This window comes from Lepidochelys kempii, chromosome 2 (assembly GCF_965140285.1).
Source record: "Lepidochelys kempii isolate rLepKem1 chromosome 2, rLepKem1.hap1, whole genome shotgun sequence".
Lineage (NCBI taxonomy): Eukaryota > Metazoa > Chordata > Testudines > Cheloniidae > Lepidochelys > Lepidochelys kempii.
Window position 1 is genome coordinate 82,160,198 of NC_136381.1, and position 22,379 is coordinate 82,182,576.

General features: G+C 38.4%; 1 protein-coding gene across 8 annotated transcripts in view; it reads right to left on the reverse strand.

Annotated features, from left to right (window-relative positions):
- Window positions 1–8,374: 8,374 nt before the first annotated feature.
- RBBP8 (RB binding protein 8, endonuclease) overlaps window positions 8,375–22,379 on the reverse strand; it is a 73,739-nt gene continuing 59,734 nt past the window's right edge. For 7 of the 8 annotated variants that reach the window (XM_073331402.2, XM_073331404.2, XM_073331405.2 and 4 more), the window contains 6 exons: window positions 21,276–21,387; window positions 20,255–20,425; window positions 19,363–19,432; window positions 17,419–17,515; window positions 11,570–11,711; window positions 8,375–9,008 (listed from right to left, as the gene is read on the reverse strand). In XM_073331402.2, the coding sequence (XP_073187503.1) occupies window positions 8,911–9,008; window positions 11,570–11,711; window positions 17,419–17,515; window positions 19,363–19,432; window positions 20,255–20,425; window positions 21,276–21,387 (690 nt within the window). In that variant the 3' untranslated portion in view covers window positions 8,375–8,910. Of the gene's footprint in view, window positions 9,009–11,569; window positions 11,712–15,401; window positions 15,442–17,418; window positions 17,516–19,362; window positions 19,433–20,254; window positions 20,426–21,275; window positions 21,388–22,379 lie in introns of all 8 variants that reach the window. The other variant, XR_012157245.2, reaches the window with a different exon arrangement.

The following is a 22,379-nucleotide window of genomic DNA, read 5'->3' on the forward strand; positions in this document are numbered from 1 at the left end:
GTTGAGTAGCTGGTACTGGATGTAGGTACTGGGGTTGTCTTGCTACTCCTCTGTGCTGGTTCAGGAGCAGAAGTTTAATCACGTACCCCAGCAGCATGGGAAGGCCTTGTGATTAATTCCTGGGAAGAGAGGGAAGGCAAGTGGCTCGTCTTAGACCTCTCAATTTTCCCTTTCGTGGAAGAGAAAGATCCGTCTGGTGCTCTGATTTACCTTGGCTTGGAGTCGGAATGGAAGAATTGGTGACAGGGCTGCCATTGGTGCTCAGCTGGTCTTTGAGGACCATGTCTTCTGATGTGTTGATGCTGAATCAGATCTCTTACCAGCAGTGAGAGTGGCATTCTGACTGACAGCAATTGACTGGGAATTTGAGACAAAAGGTCCTGATCTAGGGCTTGTTCTTGGTTGGAAGTGCCCCTTGGATTTATCCAGAAGACAGTTTCAGCCTTGTGTCTGTGGATTTTCTTGTTCCTGATAAGACGTACCAGCAGATGGGAACATTGGTCAGGCACATGGTTCTCACCTGAACAAATCAGGCAGCAGCTATGACTGTGGGATGAGGCCATCCTAGTAGGTGCAGGGTTTAAATCCTGAAGACTTTGAAGCCAATATTAAAGCAGCAGGGTACCAAAATCAAATAGGGATCTTTTTTTTTTTTTTAAAGCTGAAATAATTTTTGGGGAAATTTTACCTGGGTTGTTCATTAGAAATAAATTGTAAGGATATGTCCACATTGCAATGTAAGCCCAGGCTGAGCAGAACTCAAGTTAGCAGACCTGGGGGTTGTTAATGAAGAGCTTGAGCAGCTACACTGATTTGTAACCGCAGGTTAGGGATTGTTGAACCCTAGGTCCCAACCTGGCACTCCAGCATCTACACTACATTATGGAAACTTGAGTCCAACCACTCTTATCCCAGACTTCCTAATGCCCTCTCAAAATGTAGCCACTCTAGCTCTTTGTCCTCTGGACAGTCAAGTTTTCCCATACTGCACCATGAACAAAGACAGCATGTGGGATACTTTTGGCGGACTCCCAAAGTCCAGTGAAGCTGCATCTACACCAAAGCTTGAACCCTGGGTTCTCAAGCTTTCCCATGGGTCTGAGTCCTGGCTAAGCGTGATTTGTGTGTAGATGGAAGGGAAGTTAGGCTTGAGCCGGAGTTCAAACCCTGGGTTTATATTGCAGTGTAGATGTAACCATAGAGGTAGGAGGCAGACACAGCCTGGTTCTAAATTGCTGCTGGTGGCCGTAAGAGGGAAATGAAGGATGGCTGTGGCTATGCTGCCCTTTATGCCATCAGGTGGGAAGGCATGAGGACATTCGCAGCAACAGAGCAGTCTACTCTAACAGACACCGCTATTTAGATTTCTAGCTCACACATTTGAGGTGCACATGCACCCTAGAGGGGGAGCCACACTGACAAAACTTTAACTAATCACTTTTATTTCTCTCCTTTGAGTATTCTTGCTATAGACAAATGCAAAAAAAAAAAAAAAAAGGTTGTCTTTAACTCTAATTTAACTGCACCACTTCTTCTGGATTGATTATAGCGGTCACTTGTGCCAGCAGACTTCACAATAGCTTTTTATATGGATCATCTCTCACATATGCAAGGCAAATTACTTTCAGTGTGATAATCTATTTATTACTACTAACTTGACCTTTAGTTCTTCTTGAGTGCCAGCAGAATATAAATAATAAAATACTTAATATCACTTCTGAATGTAAATCTCTGTGGTCTACTTTTGTATAGTGTTTCTTTGCTGAGTTTGAAATACTTTGCAGGAATTGGGTAAGTAACAATTTTTATTTTGTAAAGAAACATTTATTTCAATGATAATTAAAAAAACTGTAATTGAAAATAATGTTTTGTTAGTCTGTATCCACAAAAACAATGAGGAGTCTGGTGTGGATACAGACTAACATGGCTACCTTTCTGATACTTGTAGTTGAAAATAGTTCATAAGACGTTGATGTTCTATTAACCTTTCTTAAATCATTAGACGTGTATAAATGGCTGCAGTGCTGTGACTTTTGGAGGGTGTTGGAAACCTGATTGCTCAGTGTGTAAACATACATTTTTTTTTAAAAAGTGTAAAGCTACCCCAGGCTTTTGAAATTTTTTTTTCTTTTTTTTTTACTATTTCTGGAAAGCGTGAGGTACATCCATGACTTTACACATTTCTCCCTTTATTACCTGCTCTAGCTTTTTCTAGCTGTCAAGGTGCAGTCCATGGTGGTGAAGCTGTGTTGCTCGTAGGATATTAGAGAGACAAGATGGGTGAAGGTCTTTTATAGGACCAACTTCTGTTGGTGAGAGAGAGAGAGAAGACTTTCGAGAAACACTGTGAAAAGAAAACGAGTACTAGTGGCACCTTAGAGACTAACCAATTTATTTGAGCATAAACTTTCGTGAGCTACAGCTCACTTCATCAGATGCATTCAGTGGAAAATACAGGGAGGAGATTTATATATATACAGAACATGAAAAAATGGGTGTTACCGTACACACTGTAAGGAGAGTGATCACTTAAGATGAGCTATCACCAGCAGGAGAGCGGGGGGACGAAGGGGAGGAACCTTTTGTAGTGATAATCAAGGTGGGCCATTTCTAGCAGTTAACAGGAATGTCCGAGGAGCAGTGGGGGGTGGGGGAAATAAACATGGGGAAATAGGTTTACTTTGTGCAATGACCCATCCACTCCCAGTCTCTATTCAAGCCTAAGTTAATTGTATTCGGTTTGCAAATTAATTCCAATTCAGCAGTCTCTTGTTGGAGTCTGTTTTTGAAATCATTTTGTTGTAATATTGCGACTTTTAGGTCTGTAATCGAGTGATCAGAGAGAAACACTGTGTAGCTCAAAAGCTTCTCTCTCTCACCAACAGAAATTGGTCCCATAAAAAATATTACCTCAGCCACCTTGTCTCTCTAAGATGCAGTCCAGTTTATAATAGCAAAATAGCCTTTTGTAATAAAACGACAGCTGTGCAACTCATCTTTATTGTATTTAAAACCCTAGTTTATGCACTGGCTACTGAAGGCAGAAATTTTTTTAAAAAGCACTTAGAATTTTTTTTAATAAAAAGAAAACTTTCCAAAGAACAGCTGCAATGGAGATCATGAAAATAGGCAAACTTCCATAGAAATGTAGGGCTGGACGGTACCTTGAGAGGTGATCTGGTCCACCCCCCCACTGAGACAGGACTAACTATACCTAGACATTACCTGTCAAGGATGGGCTAACGACCTCTTCTTAAAAACCTCCAGCGATGGGAATTCCACACCATCCCTCGGCAACCTATGTCGGTATTTAGCTGCCCTTACTGTTAGGACATGTTTCCTAATATCTAAATCTCTCTGGCTGCCATTTACTACTTGTCTTACCTTCAGGGGACATGGAGAGCAACTGATCACTGTCTTCTTTATAACAGCCCTTAACACATTTGAAGATTGGAGAAAAGACGACTTGGGGAAACCTGATCAGACTAAATTAAACATGCCCAGGTTTTTTTAACCTTTTTTCATAGGTCAGGTCGTCTAAACCTTTTCTCATTGCTGTTGCTCTCCTCTGGACTCTCTCCAATCTGTCCCTGGCTTTCTTAAAATGTGGTGTCCAAAACTGGACACACATCTACAGCTGAGGCCTCACCACTGCCAAGTAAAGCAGAACAATTCTCTCTCTTGCGTTACATACAACATTCCTGTTAATACACCTCAGAATATTAGCCTTTGTTTCTTGCAACTGCATCACAATGTTGGCTCATTCAATTTGTGATTCACTATAACCCCTGGATCCTTTTCAGAAGGACCACGCATCCAGTTATTCCCCATGGTGTACTTGTGCACTTGATTATTTTTCCTAATTAGAGTACTTTGCACTTGTCTTTTTATTGAACTTCATCTTGATTTCAAACATATTCTCTAATTTGTTAAAAGAAAAGGAGTACTTGTGGCACCTTAGAGACCAACCAATTTATTTGAGCATAAGCTTTCGTGTAGCTCACGAAAGCTTATGCTCAAATAAATTGGTTAGTCTCTAAGGTGCCACAAGTACTCCTTTTCTTTTTGCGAATACAGACTAACACGGCTGTTACTCTGAAACCTGTCTAATTTGTTAGGAATTCTTATCCTGTCCTCCAAAGTGCTTGCAGTCCTTTGGTGTCATCTGCAAATTTTATAAGCATACTCTCTACTTAATTATCCAAGTCATTAATGAAAGTGTGGACTAGCAACAGACAGAAGACAGGCCCCCTGCAGGACTCCACTACATGCATCCTCCCAGTTTGACAGTGGACCATTGATAATTACCTTTGAGTATGGATTTTCAACCAGTTGTGCACTTACGTGATAGTATTTCATCTTTCTATAACAGAATATGAATAGGATTTAACATATGAACACAGCAGATGTACATCAGCATCAGAATTTAAGCAGTGATTTTTTTCCCTTTGGCTGGGAAATTTTTCTATTGAGACCATAAATGTCTTGCATAGATAAGTTTATTAACAAAAAGACACACTTACTGGGTAATATTTATAATTTAACTATTTCTGTCTTTTTATTGTTTATATAAAACTTTCCCAAGTACTGTGGTTTCTGTGCTGTCCTGGATATTTCAATTACTTTAAAACATTCAGTTGTCCTAAAATTAAGAATTTAGCAGCAATAGAACATGCCTATTTCTTTTCATTTATCTACCATATTTCTCATGCAGTCTGTTTTTTTAATTCTTTGACTTGGTTAACCAGCATTCCTCCACTTGCAACTGAAATTCTGTCAGGTCAATCATTTTAGATACTTTTAAGTCATCGAAACATTGTACTTCTGCTTATCAAAACTCAAAACCCAGGAATGAAATGGGGCATTTTAACACGTGCAATGTGCCTTGTTTAGAACAGCATTAACTTTCACCCATGCTCCCTGGTTATGAGAGCTTTGAGAAGATGACATAGCTAGCTCCCATTTCTATTTTTCTAAATAAAGTTTTAAAAAACAAATCTCTGAATAATTGCCCATAGTTCACTAAAGTCTAAAAGATTTGGTTAACTGGAAGTACAATAGCAGTTTCTTCCCCATATTTTAATAGTGAGCAGATCCTTGCTGTCCTCTGGTGGAGTAATATCCTCATAGAAATTAACTGCCTTTTAAAGCAAACTGCATTATTAGAGTCCTTGGTTTATATTGCAGAAGACATTTATGTATTGAAGAAATATGTGGGATCCCTCCCCTTCTACTTTTTAAGCAACACCAGAAACACTGTATGTACTAGTGATCTTAAAATAAGCAGAAATTACTATTAAAAATAGCAGACAATCCAATAATCAAAATGCAGGGACGTTTCAACATTAAGTATTAGAGCTAAAGATTTATGGGGCACAGTGTCATTGAATATGCAGAAAACCTTAACTCTACTTGTCTAATCTATTTCAGTGTTGGTGTACAGATCAGGCAACTTAGTACCTCTCATGCACATATAGGAATCTCCCAGAGATAGGAATGGTATCTCTAACATTTATGCCCTAGCAAGAGAACTATCTGAGGCCTCTCGTTGGCACTGTGAACATTTGATGGACGTAGTACTAGCAGACGCGAACCTTCTCACATCTAAAAAGACATAGAAATGAGAAATAGTTCTGGGTGGGGACAGGGTCAGTAGGAGTTAAGCCCTTTCCTGCTACACTCTTTTTTTAAAACCATATTATTTCTATGCATGAAGGTTGAAGTAGAAAATAAAGCACGCAGCTCTTCACACTTTTTCCAGTTTTCTAGTTAATCAACAGACATCCAGTTACTTTTTAATACAAGAATCAGTACAGAATGGTGGACAAAGATGTCCTGCAGAAGTACAAGCTAACTGGATGCATGGAAGGGAGAAGCCAAACTCTTTAGTACCCAGGCAAAACTTTCAATATTGGGTTAAGACTACAGGATCAAGTCCTAAATGAGCTATTCTTATAATTGTTTCTGAGTGGCATCTATACTTGACATTTTTGGTTATTCTCTTCCCTCAGTCTTTGTTGCTAATAGCATCCTTAGAAAAACAAGTATTTGTTTACAAGTTCAAGTGTTGCCAATCCCTACTTCCTTAATCAAATTCATTTTAAACCATTAATGTGTTTGACATCTCAACTAATGTGTGTGGAGGTGATTGTCATTAGGTCTAATTTGGCTGTAAAGAAGATACCCTAAAATTAAAAACCTAATTTAACAAACACTGAAGTACTACATTATGACGAGATAACTGGCACTGTGATGAGGGGAAAGCAGTGGATGTGCTATTCCTTGACTTTAGCAAAGCTTTTGTCACGGTCTCCCGCAGTATTCTTGCCATCAAGTTAAAGAAGTATGGGCTGGATGAATGGACTATAAGGTGGATAGAAAGTTGGCTAGATTGTCAGGCTCAACGGGTAGTGATCAATGGCTCCATGTCTAGTTGGCAGCCGGTATCAAGTGGAGTGCCCCAAGGGTTGGTCCTTGGGCCGGTTTTGTTCAATATCTTCATAAATGATCTGGAGGATGGTGTGGATTGCAAGTTTGCAGATGACACTCAGCAAGTTTGCAGATGACACTAAACTGGGAGGAGAGGTAGATACGCTGGAGGGTAGGGATAGGATACAGAGAGACCTAGACAAATTAGAGGATTGGGCCAAAAGAAATCTGATGAGGTTCAACAAGGACAAGTGCAGAGTCCTGCACTTAGGACAGAAGAATCCCATGCACCGCTACAGACTAGGGTCCGAATGGCTCGGCAGCAGTTCTGCAGAAAAGGACGTAGGGGTTACAGTGGACGAGAAGCTGGATATGAGTCAACAGTGTGCCCTTGTTGCCAAGAAGGTCAATGGCATTTTGGGATGTATAAGTAGGGGCATTGCCAGCAGATTGAGGGGTGCGATCGTTCCCCTCTATTTGACATTGGTGAGGTCTCATCTGGAGTACTGTGTCCAGTTTTGGGCCCCACACTACAAGAAGGATGTGGAAAAATTGGAGAGAGTCCAGCGGAGGGCAACAAAAATGATTAGGGGACTGGAACACATGACTTATGAGGAGAGACTGAGGGAACTGGGATTGTTTAGTCTGTGGAAGAGAAGAATGACGGGGGATTTGATAGCTGCTTTCAACTACCTGAAGGGGGGTTCCAAAGAGGATGGCTCTAGACTGTTCTCAGTGGTAGCAGATGACAGAACAAGGAGTAATGGTCTCAAGTTGCAGTGGGGGAGGTTTAGGTTGTGTATTAGGAAAAACTTTTTCACTAGGAGGGTGGTTAATCACTGGAATGTGTTACCTAGGGAGGTGGTGGAATTTCCTTCCTTAGAAGTTTTTAAGGTCAGGCTTGACAAAGCCCTGGCTGGGATGATTTAGTTGGGGATTGGTCCTGCTTTGAGCTGGGGGTTGGACTAGATGACCTCCTGAGGTCTCTTCCAACCCTGATATTCTATGATAGTGCCTACTACAATGGGTGTCTAATAATGTTGTCCCTAACAATCCAAGATCCCTTCTGAAACTAATTAGAAACATACTCTACACTTACAGCTTCTGATGCAAAGATCTGAAAGCATTAAAAAAAAAAATCTTCACAACACTGCTCTGAGGTAGGTATTAACTTTCTTCTGTAAAATGGAAATAAGTGACATGTCCCAGGCATAACACAGCACATGCAAAATAGCTTTTAAATTGATAGATGGTTGTGATTAGTGGTCATAAATAAAAGCTGTTTTAGTAATTGTGTAAAAAATACCATTGGCTTTATATTCTTTTGCCTTTGTTATTCACACAAGTTGGATAAAAGTCTTTTTGAGTGGAAGGAATATTCCCTTATAGTGCTGTTTATAGGAGGTATTTTTAAACTCTCACTTTGGCATTGTACACACATTCCACTGAGGTTTAAATATTGCATCTCTATCATCTTAACGTTTCACAATACTACATTCCACCTTTTAATTTAGTGTAGTACTGAGACAGTTGCACTATATGGTGAGGTATCAACGTGTGCACTTTGTTGTGCAACATAGAAATTTACAAGACTACATGTCTTAAGAGGCCACTCAGCCTAGTGGATAGTGTTGAAGATCTTCAGGAGGAGTCTGGGCACAATACATTCCAAATGGTATTGACCCTCTGCCCTCAATTCAGACATCCCTAGTGATGTGAGAGACACAATAACTTTGGGTACTATGAAGGAAAGGTATACAGATGACACTGAATTAAAATAATAAAAAAAAGAGCCATATATAATAAGCTGGAGCAAAAAATTTTAAAATTCCAACTTAAACCACTGAAATTGTGGAGAAGTAAGAACGATTTTGTTATGCATCAGTGCGACAAGAAATTATGAATGGGGATCTCTGCTGGATAAAGTTTTGAGGTGTTGAAATCATTAATAAATACTACTTTGTTTATTGCAATTAGATATATCACAATTATTACAAAAAAGGGAAGGTGATAAATCCTTTAAGTTATCCAGTGCAAAATGGAAGCACCCCACCAGGTCCAGTCCTGCTCCCACTGAAATTTATAAGCAACATTTAGACTTAGAATGAGCAGGCAGAACTCCACTGAGTTCAAAGAAGTCACACCCACCTTACTTCAGGTCTGGATATGGTCCAATGGGCATTTAGCCATTGACTTCAATGGGAGGAAACAGGAGCAGACCTACTGTCTTAAAGGTGCAAAATTAAGACAAAACATATTAACACAAAATGAAACAAACATACATTAAATAGTAGTGTTTCCTGATACATACTTCAGATTTTCAAATGAACTTTCTAAGAGGGAAATGATTTACATATCTAATTAAATGATTTATCATTTTGGAAAAATCCACAGTATTTTTATTTCAAGTTTATATTAACTATAAATATCTAATGACAGGAAAGACTTTCCCCACATTTATGTGCTTTGTTTCCCCATCATTTATGTCTTCTGTTCTTTGCCTTTTGGAGAAAACATCACATTGTAAGGCTGCCTTCTTTTTGGACGGTGACAGGGCGCAAGATCCTCTTTAATATAGCCTTAAAAGAATAAAAATAAAATCAGGGTAAAGATTTCAAAACAATCTGGTTAAGAGATGGTACAGTATAAAAGCAAAAGTAATATTCATTTAACAGACCACTGAATTTTGCCTACCACAAAGCTTTTTGTTTAAAGTATTTTTTTCATTTTTGGAAACTAGTCTGACCCTGCCAGGGATCATTTAGAATGCCCTCAGCCAATGAAAAACATTATCCACTAAAAAATTACACATTTAGTTATATTGATTTACAGTAGTTTCCTAATAGCTAATACAGATTGAATATACTGAAGGTCTACTGAGAAATCAGGCTGTCAAATGTTCAACTATTTTGCAACTCATTACACATTTCACTGTCCTCCCTAATAGAAGCTTTTATATTTTATTTTAATAAGTTATTTCTGCAAGATGTATAGAAATACTGCAAAATCTGAGTTATTTAACACAAGGCATATTCGCCACATTCTAATTTATCAAATGCACGCAATACAACTTCTCTGGACACAACGTATCATAATTCTCTGGACACAACGTATCATACTCTAAAAAAAGGCTGCTGTTTCTGCTTTATTTTTGTGGGTAAGTATAGGATTTTAGCCTTCATATTTGTCAACTTTGCTCTGTTCACAAGTACTAAATTCATTAAAATCAAGTTTATTGGTAGATTACTTCTTTGCAGCTGGTGAAATACTTTGTGTGACCCACAATTAAAATATACAAAATCACTTCAAGGGATTACCAAGGACTAGCCATTTAAATAAGGGCATTCTGTTTTTGAACAACAATTGCAAATATCACATTATAAATGGACTTAACCCTTTATCCTTTTAAAGTAGCTTAATTAGCACTGCTGCTCATTGTTTGACAGTTTATTGCGTAAGACCTTACACATCAAAACCTAAATTCCCTCTAAGCTGCGCAGCTGTGCAGGTGGCTATCAAGGGCCGTGCAGGCAGGGAGAGGTTCCTGTCCCCCGGCCCCAGCCTCGAAGCTGCTGCGGCCAGGAGAGAGAGATGCCACCGCTCCCCCAGCCCCAAGCTGCTGCAGCGAGAGGGGGCTGCGGTGAGGGGGAGGGAGAAGGGAAATGAGAAGTCCTCTTTCCCCACCACAGCCCTGGGGCAGCCTGCACCCCAAAACCCTCATCCCTGGCCCCACCCCAGAGCCTGCACCCCCAGCTGGAGCCCTCACCCCCCTGTACCGCAACCCTCTTCCCCAGCCCTGAGCCCCCTCCCACACTCTGAACCCCTCGGCCCCACCACACATCACCTCCATATTAGTGCACATAAGAAAATTCATTCCGCACATGGATGTAAAAAATTAGAAGGAACATTTATCAAAACTCCATCTCTTCTGATAGCGGGCTGAAGATCCCACAGCACTTTTTGACTAGGTAAAGCCAGTCACTTAATTACACTTGTTGTTTGATGTTGAAAATATTCAAGCAAAGCTTAGTCAGTTAATTAGTCAAAGACAGAGTAGTACAGTATGAAAAGGAGACATACATACTGACAATCAGTCTTGCAGCGTTCACCTTACACAGAAGGTCTGCTTCAAAAGTACGCATTTTCGACTACCTATATTTATACTACAGTAGTTTACAAGTTAAAGGCTCTCTGTACATCATCCAAGACTCAACCCGCTAGTCTGTACCGTTTTTTTCATCTCGTTTTTCTGTATTGTCCTCTACCTTCCTTATCTTTGAGTTGGATACCACATTCCAGGCACCAGGAGGTACCTCCATGGCCTACTAACTGTATCAGAACACACTATTCATACATCTTGTCTCTGACAGGTTTTGTATTTGCCTGTGCCAAGGAGCAGAGTTGTGCTGTTGTAAAGTGTTATGGGATATACTTTTGCATGAGTGAACAGAACTCTGGGAAAAGCCTAATACAATTGACATTGGTATAGCTTAGCATAAACTACCCAATGTTCATACATGATATAATGTGTAATACATATTCATGTGACATGCAGTATGCATAATATATGTTTGCTAACTTACTACTTAGAAAAGATGGGGATTCAAGCAATTATCCCTGGCCAAGTTTTCCTGCAATCCACCTTAAAACCTTGGAGAACAGATAGCTCTGCATACCTCTATAATTAGTTACAATTTATTAACATTTAGAATGTATATGTACTGTTGTAATTAGATAATAAAGAGTTCAGAAATGCATGGGGCTCTTAATTCGGAATTTCAGTCCCTTTGAAGATATAGATGCAACCCCTTACAAAATGTACATGGTTTAAAGCCATTATGCCATTTAAGGGAATGGTGGGATTCTTTTGGTATTCTTCCCATATCCTCCCACTCTATCCCAGTTCTTAGGAATTCTCTTTACATTCCCCCTTCCCAATATCCCAGAAGCCATTGAACAAATGGCAACATTTACTCAGGACTTTAGCAGCTGGTGGTCAAATGGAATTTGACAGAGCTGTGTAGGGAATCTTTAATTATGAAATGAGCATCTTAGTGCTTTTAATACTCCAGTTTTCTCAGCATTAAATTTAAAAACAAAAACATACAAACTTTCCAACACAACAATTTTATATACTCACCTCTTTCCACACAAGTTTGAGTGGAAGGAAATCCAACCTCCCAGAAGTTTTCTGGTGTACTAGGAGGAATGTAGCGGAATCGATGTCTTGAACAAGCAGCCAACTTCTTTTCTCTCTCCCCCTCTGGAATATCTGCATAATACTAAAAACAGAAATCGGAAAATATGTAATAGGTCATAAAAATGAACAATGATACATAAGAGGCAATTACGTTACTTGTATCACACTATCACTACTGATTATTGTGCTTAAATACATACACATTGGTGAGTCTGGCCAAAACTACAGATTTAGATTTGCATGTCCCTGACCTTAAGTGTTAGTTTGTTAAACTTATTACGTATTTCATCTTCATTACTATAACTTTAGAAATGCACCCTAAACAGGCAACCGTGTTAGTTTTATACATTGTAATATGAAACAAAAACAAACAATACAAAACTCTCACACATATGTAACTACTCATGTAAATAGTCCTATTGACTGGTCTCATATGCAAAATTAAGCGTGTACATAAGTCTGCAGAACTGGGGCTTAAAACAGATTGGAATACATACAGAGACCAATAGAAGAATCAAAATTGACCAATAAAAGTAGCAATATTCAGTTTAAAATAATTGAGTTTTCAGGTATAAATGAAACACACAGTCCATGGGCTAGATTCTCTGCTGTATCTAGCTCATGGTTGTTTCAACGGAGAAGGGAGAAAGCTGTAGGGGTCCCTGATTTACTATGCAACACATGGCAAAAGTTAGAGCAGCTAAGAAGCTGGTGTAACCTATGCCAACTGCCTATGATCCCTGATGAACTAGCTGGAGTACACTGATCTGGTTTCCTCTGCTCCCCTCCCCAGCAACTGTGCTACGGGCTACAGTGAGAGAGGCATAGCAGCTAGTTCTATGGCAGCTGGAAACTCCTCACTCACAGGGAGAATCCCATGTAGGAGAATTATGGTGAGCCTCTATTCTGTTTGTGCTGGCCGAACAATTCAAAAGAATTAGATCAGGGTGAAAATCTGCCCTACATACATTGAACCAGATTCTGCCTTCACTGACACTAGTGCAATGACACGGACTTCAAAAAGAACACAATATATTCCAGTACACCCTGAGTAATACAATAGTTATATATAACTTTTTAAAAAAGTGTCTGATTTACATGGTTCAGTCATTTATTAGAGTGGCTCCAATGTGTATCATGAAAGGGAATAATTTTCATCCTCCTAGTATTATAGACCAGGCTTCTGGCCAAAAGCTCCTGCTAATTCCAGTCTGCAATTTAGACATTATAACGTACTGCAGTATTTATGTATCCAGCACTGTCTTTCCAAAGCTTGAATTAATGATTTAATTCAATTAGCAATCCAACAGTCTTGTGCTATTCAAACTTTTAAAGTTGGAGCTCATCAAAAGAGTGAAAGTAATCATAGCAAAATACTACAATGGTATGACCAGAAGAGACAAAACAAGTTAAAAGCTTAGTCTAGGATGACCAGATGTCCTGATTTTATAGGGACAGTCTGGATTTTTGGGTCTTTTTCTTATATAATCTCCTATTACCCCCCACCCTGTCCCAATTTTTCACATTTGCTGTCTGGTCACCTTACCTTAGTCCAGCCAGGCAGAAAGTAATCTGGAGTAAGAGACATGAAAGAAATGGAATGCTCATCCAGTACAGGATTGCTTTTATTAATGGGGTGCCCCAAAGTTTTGTTTCGTTTCCCATTTCCATCTAGTGCTAGTAAGATGCCACACAAGGCCTGCATACTGGGAATGCTAAAGAATACTAGCAAACTAATTCTCTCAATATTTGGTGGGAAAACATAAAACAGTCAAAAACCAAAAAAGAAAGGCTGTCAGCAATGGTGGTGGTATGGACAGCAAAACAACCACAGCACAGAGAGAGAGCTATTAATGAGAGATGACACACAGTAATATGAAGAGAGGATTAATTCGATTGTACTGTTTCTGTAGCGTGGGGTAAGGGCAGGCCTGCCTGAGGCTGAGGTACTTTATATTAAAGTATTATATAAGATATAAAAGATATAAACAGCTGAGTTGGTGTTATCCAGCACTGATTTGACAGAACAAAAAAATTTGTTCTAAATATCACCGTTAGTACATGATTCTCATCATCTGGTGGCAAGCGGGCTTTTTGGGTCATCAAGGAAGCAAGAGGTCTTAAAGAGATTGAATGTCCTTTAATGGGGCTGTACCAAGACTGTCAGAGTTTCCCCTTTCTATCTTGCAAGACTCCTGGTTTGCTGGTTAGACAGAAGAGCTAGATCTGTAGACGTGATTAATTTTAAATTACTTTTTGCTTTGAACAGAGGTTTTGGTACGAAGTCTGCCAAGAGAGAAATCCTAAGCACTTAAACATCAGGAATCTACCTGTGTCTTATTCGCTCTACTGATGCAAAAATGTTTGCCCCTCTCCTTTACATCCAGCCAAGATGTCTTATATGTGCTATAAAACTGGTTTTGTTAACTAGTATAACTGTACATAAATTAGACATTGCTCATTTCCATTTGGAGAACATGTTGATGTACTTTGAAACTACAGTACTATGCTTAGAAAGATAGATTAGAATTTCTTCCCCATCACACAAATCCACAAAAGAATTTTAGCAGTATGTGTTTGAGATTATAGATAGGCTGACGAAAAGCAGAACAGCAAACAGGTAATGGTTATTTTGTAGTCAACTTCCAGTGGTCAATGTTAGAAAACATATCAGAAGAACTTTTTTTTTTTTAAAAGCAGACCAACTAAATTAACAAGAGATATTGTACAATGTCTGTTCAAAAAGAAAATCCACATCAGTCAATCAGATTAATTATAGCTAAATATTACTTAAGGATAATTAGAAATAGGTCTAAATCCTAAACGGTCCTAAAACAGTTTATTAGGAATTTTAAAACAGTATATTAAAAACCTCATATTTTTCCCCTCTATCAGGTTTGTTGTAAAACGAATTTTAGGCCTAAACTACTGAATTGTCTGAACTGCTGGGGAATGGAGTGAACCGGGATTAAAACAATTTAAAAGCTATAGTACTATTTTCTGGGGAAATTAAAAAACAAAAATCAACAGTAACAAACTGAATTGTCATTATTTTGCAAGAACCAGAAAGTAAGGCTTTTAAATTTTAGCTCCATTAGAACACCAGTGACAGGGGTGAATATTTGCCAGACTGCAGAAGAAAACATTGACAGATGCTTTTAAAGTGACAGGGTAGCTAAAGGATAGAAAAAAAAAAGTATAAACAAGCAGTCAGGATCCTATTAAGGATGCCATTTCAAACACAAAATATGTATTTTCATTAAAAATTGTGTATAAAGTCATCATGACCAAGAATGCAGTATCATCAAGGAAAAATATAAAAGGGAGTTACGACTAACTTCCAAAAATTCTGTTTGGGAGCAGTCTTTTTGGAGTAGCTCTTACAGATATCTACATATTGAGTAAAGATGAGAGAGCCAAAATCTGATGTTAACGTATATTGTAGTGTTAGGTGCCAGAAACGGATATGGAAATGGCTTCTTATCTAATGAGGACTATGTTTTCAACACTGATTCTCCTTTGGAGCTCTGAATGGACCAAAGTATGCAGACAATTAACCAAGTGGTAGCTTCAGTTAAGAATTTTTTCAAATCCAGTCATTTTAGTGCAATGTTCTTGCCAACCATTCCGTACAATCTTGGATGGTTTATACTAAAAAAAACAAAAAAAAAAACAAAAAACCTTTCCTCAAAAATAATTAGAATAAAAACAGAATTCTAACTCTTGTACATTATGAAATAAAGTCTACAAATGTTTCCACGATGTTACTTGCCAAAATATAACGAGAACTGGGTTCGTTGGGAGGAAAAGTCCTGTAGCATGCAGAGACAGGAAATTAAAATTGTTAATGCATGGCTCTTGGCACAAGAAACAGAGTAGAGCTGCTTTTTTTTAAAATGCTCTGTTTTCATTCAAACCCTCTAGATTTCACATATTTTGGAACAGAGAATTTACTTTTACAGTCAGCTGTAAATAAAACTATTTGCATTAAAACCTCATTTTAGTGAAGGTTTTATCAAAGGGATTTTTCATGAACTTGTTTTGTTCAAGAACATACTAATAAGCCACATTACTCAGTTGGAGAAATTTACCTATCTGTTGGACAGAATGGATGTTAAGAAAAATATTGGTTCTAAATAAGAGTGGAAATTAAGCAATAAAACTCAATGAGAACTCTTATTAGCTCATTAATCCACACCTCAGACATGTTGTGAAGTATGAGATTGTAGCTCAATATCTCCAGCAGATTGAAAAGTATATTAATGACCAAATGAAGCATAGTCTATTATATACATAAAATAAGGGTAACACATGTGTCTGAAAGCATTTCATTTACTTTAAAGGGAGAAAAAAAATGTAAAAATGTCTTTACGACTTTTTTCTCTACCCTTTACATCAGTGGTCTGCAAACTTTTCCAGTTGCATCCTCCCTTACCATTAACGGAATCTGTCAATGCCCCACCCTTCCATTAGTGCACAGCCAAGGCTTCCTCAGCAGTGGAGCCTGGGCTGAAGACAGAGCTGGGGGTGGAACTGGGGATAGCAGAGGAGCTGGGGCTAGCTGCAGAGCTGAGGTGGAGAGGGAATGAGGGCAGAACTGGGCTGGGGGCAGATCAGGGTGCAAAGTGGGACTGAGGCAGAGCACAACTGGGGGCTGAACAGGGTTGGGGGCAGAGACAGTCTTTGGGCAGAGTGGGGCTAGAAGTGTAGTGTTCCTCCCTGCCTCCCTTGGGGGCTGGCCTGGCCCTGCCGCACGATCCCCTGAACATTCCTCTGGGCCCCCCTGGCATGCCCCACAGTTTGGGGACCACTGCCTTACATTATACTTTATATTACACTTGTTGCTTAGTCTAAGAATTGGTGAGTTATACAACATTACACGTATAAGTTTTGGGCACTGCAGATATGAACCAGATATCACTAAGAGTCAGACTGCTGCTCTGACAGTCAATGTGCAAAACTATACTATAATAGTTGGTACTGACAAATCATATGTTATTTTCAGAATAACAAGCAGTTGCAGAGGGCTAAATTTTCAATCTGCAATTTTGACAGGCAAATTTTGTACGCATTTGTACATATACACGCATGTGCAATTTTGTTTGAATACTTGTTCCTGTATATAAATTCAGAAAGAAAAAACAAAACATGAAGAATATACCATGAAGTGCACCTTAACATTACAATTCTATCTTGGACCCAATTCTGGATCTCTGAGCTTTAGCAGAAGTAGTGCTACCACACTCTTGCTAAGATACTGGTGGATCAACCATTCAGTGGTTCTCAGACTTTTGTATTGGTGACCCCTTTCACACAGCAAGCCTGAGTGTGTGACCCCCACCACAGAAATTAAAAACACCTTTTTTATATTTAACACTATTAAATGATGGAAGTGAAGCAGAGTTTGGGGGTGGAGACTGATAGCTCGCGACCTCCCCCCCGTTTGAGAACCCCTGGGCTAGTTGATTTATTTTTGTTAACTGAGGCCTCATTGACATGACGATTTGCAATGCCTACTCCTTTGAGCAGATACAGGAAAGATAAGTAAGTAAATGCCAATGCTATCATTCCAAGATGTTGTTTTATCTAATTATTTTTCATTATTACAGTACCTAATTTTTATTATGGATCTCTACCGTGGCCAACAGCTTTAGTACAACTGACTTCTTTGCCACTTGATTTACCAGTACTCATGCGTCTATGTTTTCAATTTGAGAAGCATTTCAGGTCTCTGGTACCAAACAAGTTAAAAGAATGCAAGACTGACCAAAACTTAGAGTTTTACTTACTATTTCACATTCCTTACAGGTATGGCCCAGCAATTTTCTTCTCTCTTCTCTCTTCCGAACAACCTCAATATGAGGAAAACCTAACACAGTATTTTTTCTGAAAGGCAAAAGGAAAGAGTCACTAGAAGCACGTCTACACGACTCTGCAGTGCAGACTACAGGATTTGTTAATTGCAGAGTGCACCACAATGTTGCACTCTAACTGCTCCCATTCAACTCTTTCAAACAGGACTATGTTAATGCAATGCAGGCACCTTTTAGTTCATGCCAGCAGCATCCACATGGGGCAGTTAGAGTGCAACATTCTGGTGCACGCTGTGATTCACCCACCACACAGTCTGCAGCGTAGCGCAGTGCAGACATAGCCTAGGTTTTCACTTGATACTGTATTTCCTTGGGAAGTTAAGGTGTTCATTAACCCAATGAAGCAGACAGCAGCAAGGAAATAATAGGATTTCACTGGGACAATCTAACAGATTATTTGAAAAAACTTCAGCTTCCTGACAACTGCCATATAAAAAGCTATCTTTCACATCTGAACACAAAGGAATAATTTGTAGCCAAAAGAAGTTGCAGTGTTTTTTTAAAGTAAGTTGTCTTACACGTATCTAGGCCCTTATGTGAAAGAGGAACTGCTGAACATCTCAGCTCTACTTAAAAACCTTGAATAGTACTAACTCATCGCCTGCCCAACTTAAGGTTTCAGTTTTTTTAGTAAATGCTTCACGAGTGCCATTATGTTTCTACCTCTGTTTGAGCCAACTGTATGGGATTTTTCAACTTTGCATTTTCTTTTTAGCAAGACACAATGTCAGTCTATTTCCTCTGCAAAGTGAAAACAGGCTGGGTATAGAATAGATGTGTGAGCCAGACAATAAACTGCATGCTTAATGGTATTATGAAATGAAGACTAACAGGTTATTATGAAAACAGGAGATGAATGGAGAAAGGCACTAAGATATACAGTGGTCTGTTGAACGTTCCTTATTTAACGTCCACAGGAATTTCAAAAAGCTTGATTTAAAATAAATTAAATAAATAAATAAATAAATAATTGACACACTGAAAAAACCCTCACTTATAAGAAATCAGTATGTTTTTTGGCCTTGGAGGAGAATTGCATACAGGAGCTAGTCAGCAACTCCAGCAAGTAGCAACAGGACCAGCCAAAGCAGGGACTTTTTTCAGCTTTGGACATTCCACTCAGAACTGTAGGAAGTTCTCGGACTCTCTATTCCTTGGGCAGGTAGCCTGTTTACTCAAACTCTTCACACTCTCCAGTCTCTTCACCTCAGCTTCACTCCATACCTGCCCCTCCTTACCTTCTTCTCCCCTGCCCTGTCCCCCTTTCTCTCCTTCCCTTTTTTCTTCTTTCCATTTAGCTGATCCATTCCTAAGTACCACTCCCCCACTGCCAGTCATGGAACATACTTGATGTTTGCTACCATCAAATTGTTTAGTCTCCTTGTATGTTATATCCCTTCCCCAACCTTGTGTCTCTCTTGTCCATTTAGATTGTGAACATTCTGGGGCAGGAATCATCTACTACTCTATACATTTATATAGTGCCTAGCATAATAGGGCCCCATTCTCAGCTTGCCCTTAGGCACTACCATAATAAACATGGTAATACGTAACTTGAGCCAATGTGTGTTTGGAAAAACATCACAGATTATAGAAACATGCTTTTAGAAAAAGAGTAACATTTCTGTCTCTTTATTAAAAAGTGACAAGGATTCTTCTCTTCCAATGTTCTGTAGCTTCTCTTTCTGATTCATCTTCTTTCTTTGTAATAACCACCAGAATTCATACAGAGATTTTTCCATTTGTACACCTTCAGCTTCTTTGTATGGAATGATTTAGCAGTTTTATTTTATGAAAGGATAAGGTCTCTTCAGAGGGGAAAACCTAATCTTCCTACATTAATAAAAAATGTTGCATTACCTTTCATCACTTTTAAAATATGGCTCCACAAAAGCTTTCTGCTTGGTTTTATCTTGTTTATTTTCATGCTCTGTAAATAAATAAAAACATGCCATAAGTCTGTTACTGAATTGCCTAGACAGAATGACCATAAAATGATTGAGCGAGATATACTGCACAAATTGCATAAAACTATTTTAGTCAACCATTATGGAACTGAACCAAAACCACCTGTAGATTTTTCAATTTTAATATTTCACAATTATCTATTTGTCCTCTCGTGCTGAATGACAGCACTGAGATCAAGCTTCATGAAATACATAATCTGCTTTGAGGCAACAGATACAATATACTTGCAGTACGAGAAGCATGGAATGGGTGAGCAAGAGGATTAAAATAGTGTGTAAGTGAAAAGTAAAAAGATAATAGTAGGAGATGTAAAGTGGAATGAGGAAGATTGGGGAAAAGAGCACAAAGAAGAGAGATGTTGCTAGGATGCAAAGTATTCAAATAGTCTTAGAAAGAGCTCCTTGAAAAAAGAATTATCGCCCCCCCCCACATTAAATTGAGTTAGTAACTGCAACCAAATCAACTCACTAACACCAAGAATCAGTGATTCCTAGAACAGGCATCCAACTGTACAGCCCCTATGTTAACTTCTGCGATGCTTCCCTGCTTCTGTATGAATGCTAAATGAGTTACTTAATGCAGTAGTTTTTAAATAGCTCTCTATTCTCTTAAAATCCTGGAATAGTGAATGAATTCCTTTGAGTTTCTGATAAACAAAATAATCACTTATTTGGTATATTTCTTTTTCTAGTGGGATTGTGTCCCAGTTAAGAAGATAGGTTCTTGTTTAGTTTGACCAAATTATTAATAGTATAATTAAAGGAAAAACAAGTGTACTACTTACTCATTAGTTTGCTTGCTGATAACACTTCCTCATTTTCCTCCTCTTCCTCAAGAGGATTTTCTTTTTCATCACATGCTGAAGAACTATCCTCTTCCAGACACGATTTATATTCTTCATATGATGTCCGATCAAACATTTCTGCTAAGCTATCATTCATTTTTCTTTCTCCCTCTGTAAAAAAGGTCAGAATGAACATCCAAATCAGTCTTTCAACAAAACATATTTTTGGTGGAACATTAGTCAAAAGAACAGGGTTATACTATACTTCCAGCTCTGTCACTATCTCGCTACAGCAGCTTGGTCAACTCCCTTAATTTGTGTGCGCCTTGTTCTTCATCTTTTAATATGGATTCTGCTTTCCTACCTCAGAAAGATACCTTGATTGATATAAGTGTATAGACGAAAAAGTGATTTCACAATAATAAATCCTCAACCGTAGCACTGCATGAATGAAGATATTTTGTTGATAGCTGCTATTGTGGAGTTATCCAAACACAAATATCGTTATTCTTTACTGGTGAATGATAACAGACCTCCATCTGACTTAGATATTTTAAATATAGTCAAATTGATTTATATACGACATGAAATAATTTTTATATATATCTTTATAAAATCACACACGCACACATTATAATTGTATATATTTAGCATATTAAAAATGAGATCTTTCTACAGATAAAATAAGTTTGATAGGGTCAATAATGGGGTATTTTTTGTGTCATGACAGTACTTAAATATTTAACATGTTTATTTCAGGTTAGACAAGTACTATATGAGGTATATTTAATTTGTTTAAAGAAGTGTAGAAAGGAAGCACAATCTTAGCCATAAACTATGAACCCTATCCAAGTCTTTGACCTCAATATAAAGTCTTCTATTGACTTCAACAGAAAATGGTTTAAACCATCATGATAAACTTGTAATAGTTACCTCAATGCTACCGTAATGCTACAAACCAAACTATACTGTATCATCAACCAATTTTCAATCAATTTGTGAAGAGGAGAAAAATACATACTTGGACTGCTTTCTCCTTTCTGCTCTTGGGTTTTCATTTTTAATAGCATGCTTTCACTAACATATGTGTAGTCCATGTCAGTCTCTCCTCCTACTCTTGATTGAGAGCCTTCCTGAATAAATGAAGTATAATAATGGTAATCACACTTAAAAGTTATAACAAATTGACATATTTCAGTCTCATATCAGGTACCTGAAGTTTCTTTACACTGCAGTGGTTCTCAAACTTTTGTACTGGTGACCCCATTCACATAGTACGCCTCTGAGTGCGACCCCCACCCCCATAAATTAAAAACACTTTTTTATATATTTAACACCATTATAAATGCTGGATGCAAAGCGGGGTTTGGGGTGGAGGCTGCCACCTCGCGACCCCCTGCGGGGTCCTGACCCCCAGTTTGAGAATCCCTGCTTTACAGAGACAATTCAGACAAGTCTCCCAAAGAAATTTAACAAGTTCCCCACTACTGGAGCTAAGAATCTACTGATAAGTTTTTCACAGTTGTCTTCTGAAACTAACATCTGCATGGCAGAGATACAGAAACTTGTTGCTAATGCCAGGTTATACAACTGGATTTGAAACCGGGGTAATCTGGCGAACATCACTAATCACTGAGATCACATTCTACAGGTTCCTTCTGTAAAGTTCTATGAAAGGAAAATGTATTTATGGATGCATAAAGCAATTCATCAAACTGTCAAATCTCATGGAAACAACACCTGCAATTACATGAAGAATCAATACATTTGCAAACAAATTAATCTTTTAAGACAAGCAAGAAGGACAAAAACAATTACCATTCAGGAAAACACTCAACAAGGCGCTTCCTTACGGACTAAGTGTCAGCAATCCAAATAAAGTTAATACAGTCAAGTCTTGTAAGTCTCCAACTATTTACAATATAGAGTTCACAGTGAACACTTACAAAAGACAAATTGCATAATTAAGAACATTCTTTAATTTTTTTACAAAATATTTTAGTAATGACTGTTCCCTTTTCCACAGCTACTGGAAAAGCACTCAGAAGAATGTGGTACTAACTTTGTAATGGATAATGGAGAGCTTTGGGAGATAAGTTGAGGATCTGCTTTGCAAAGTTTTGTT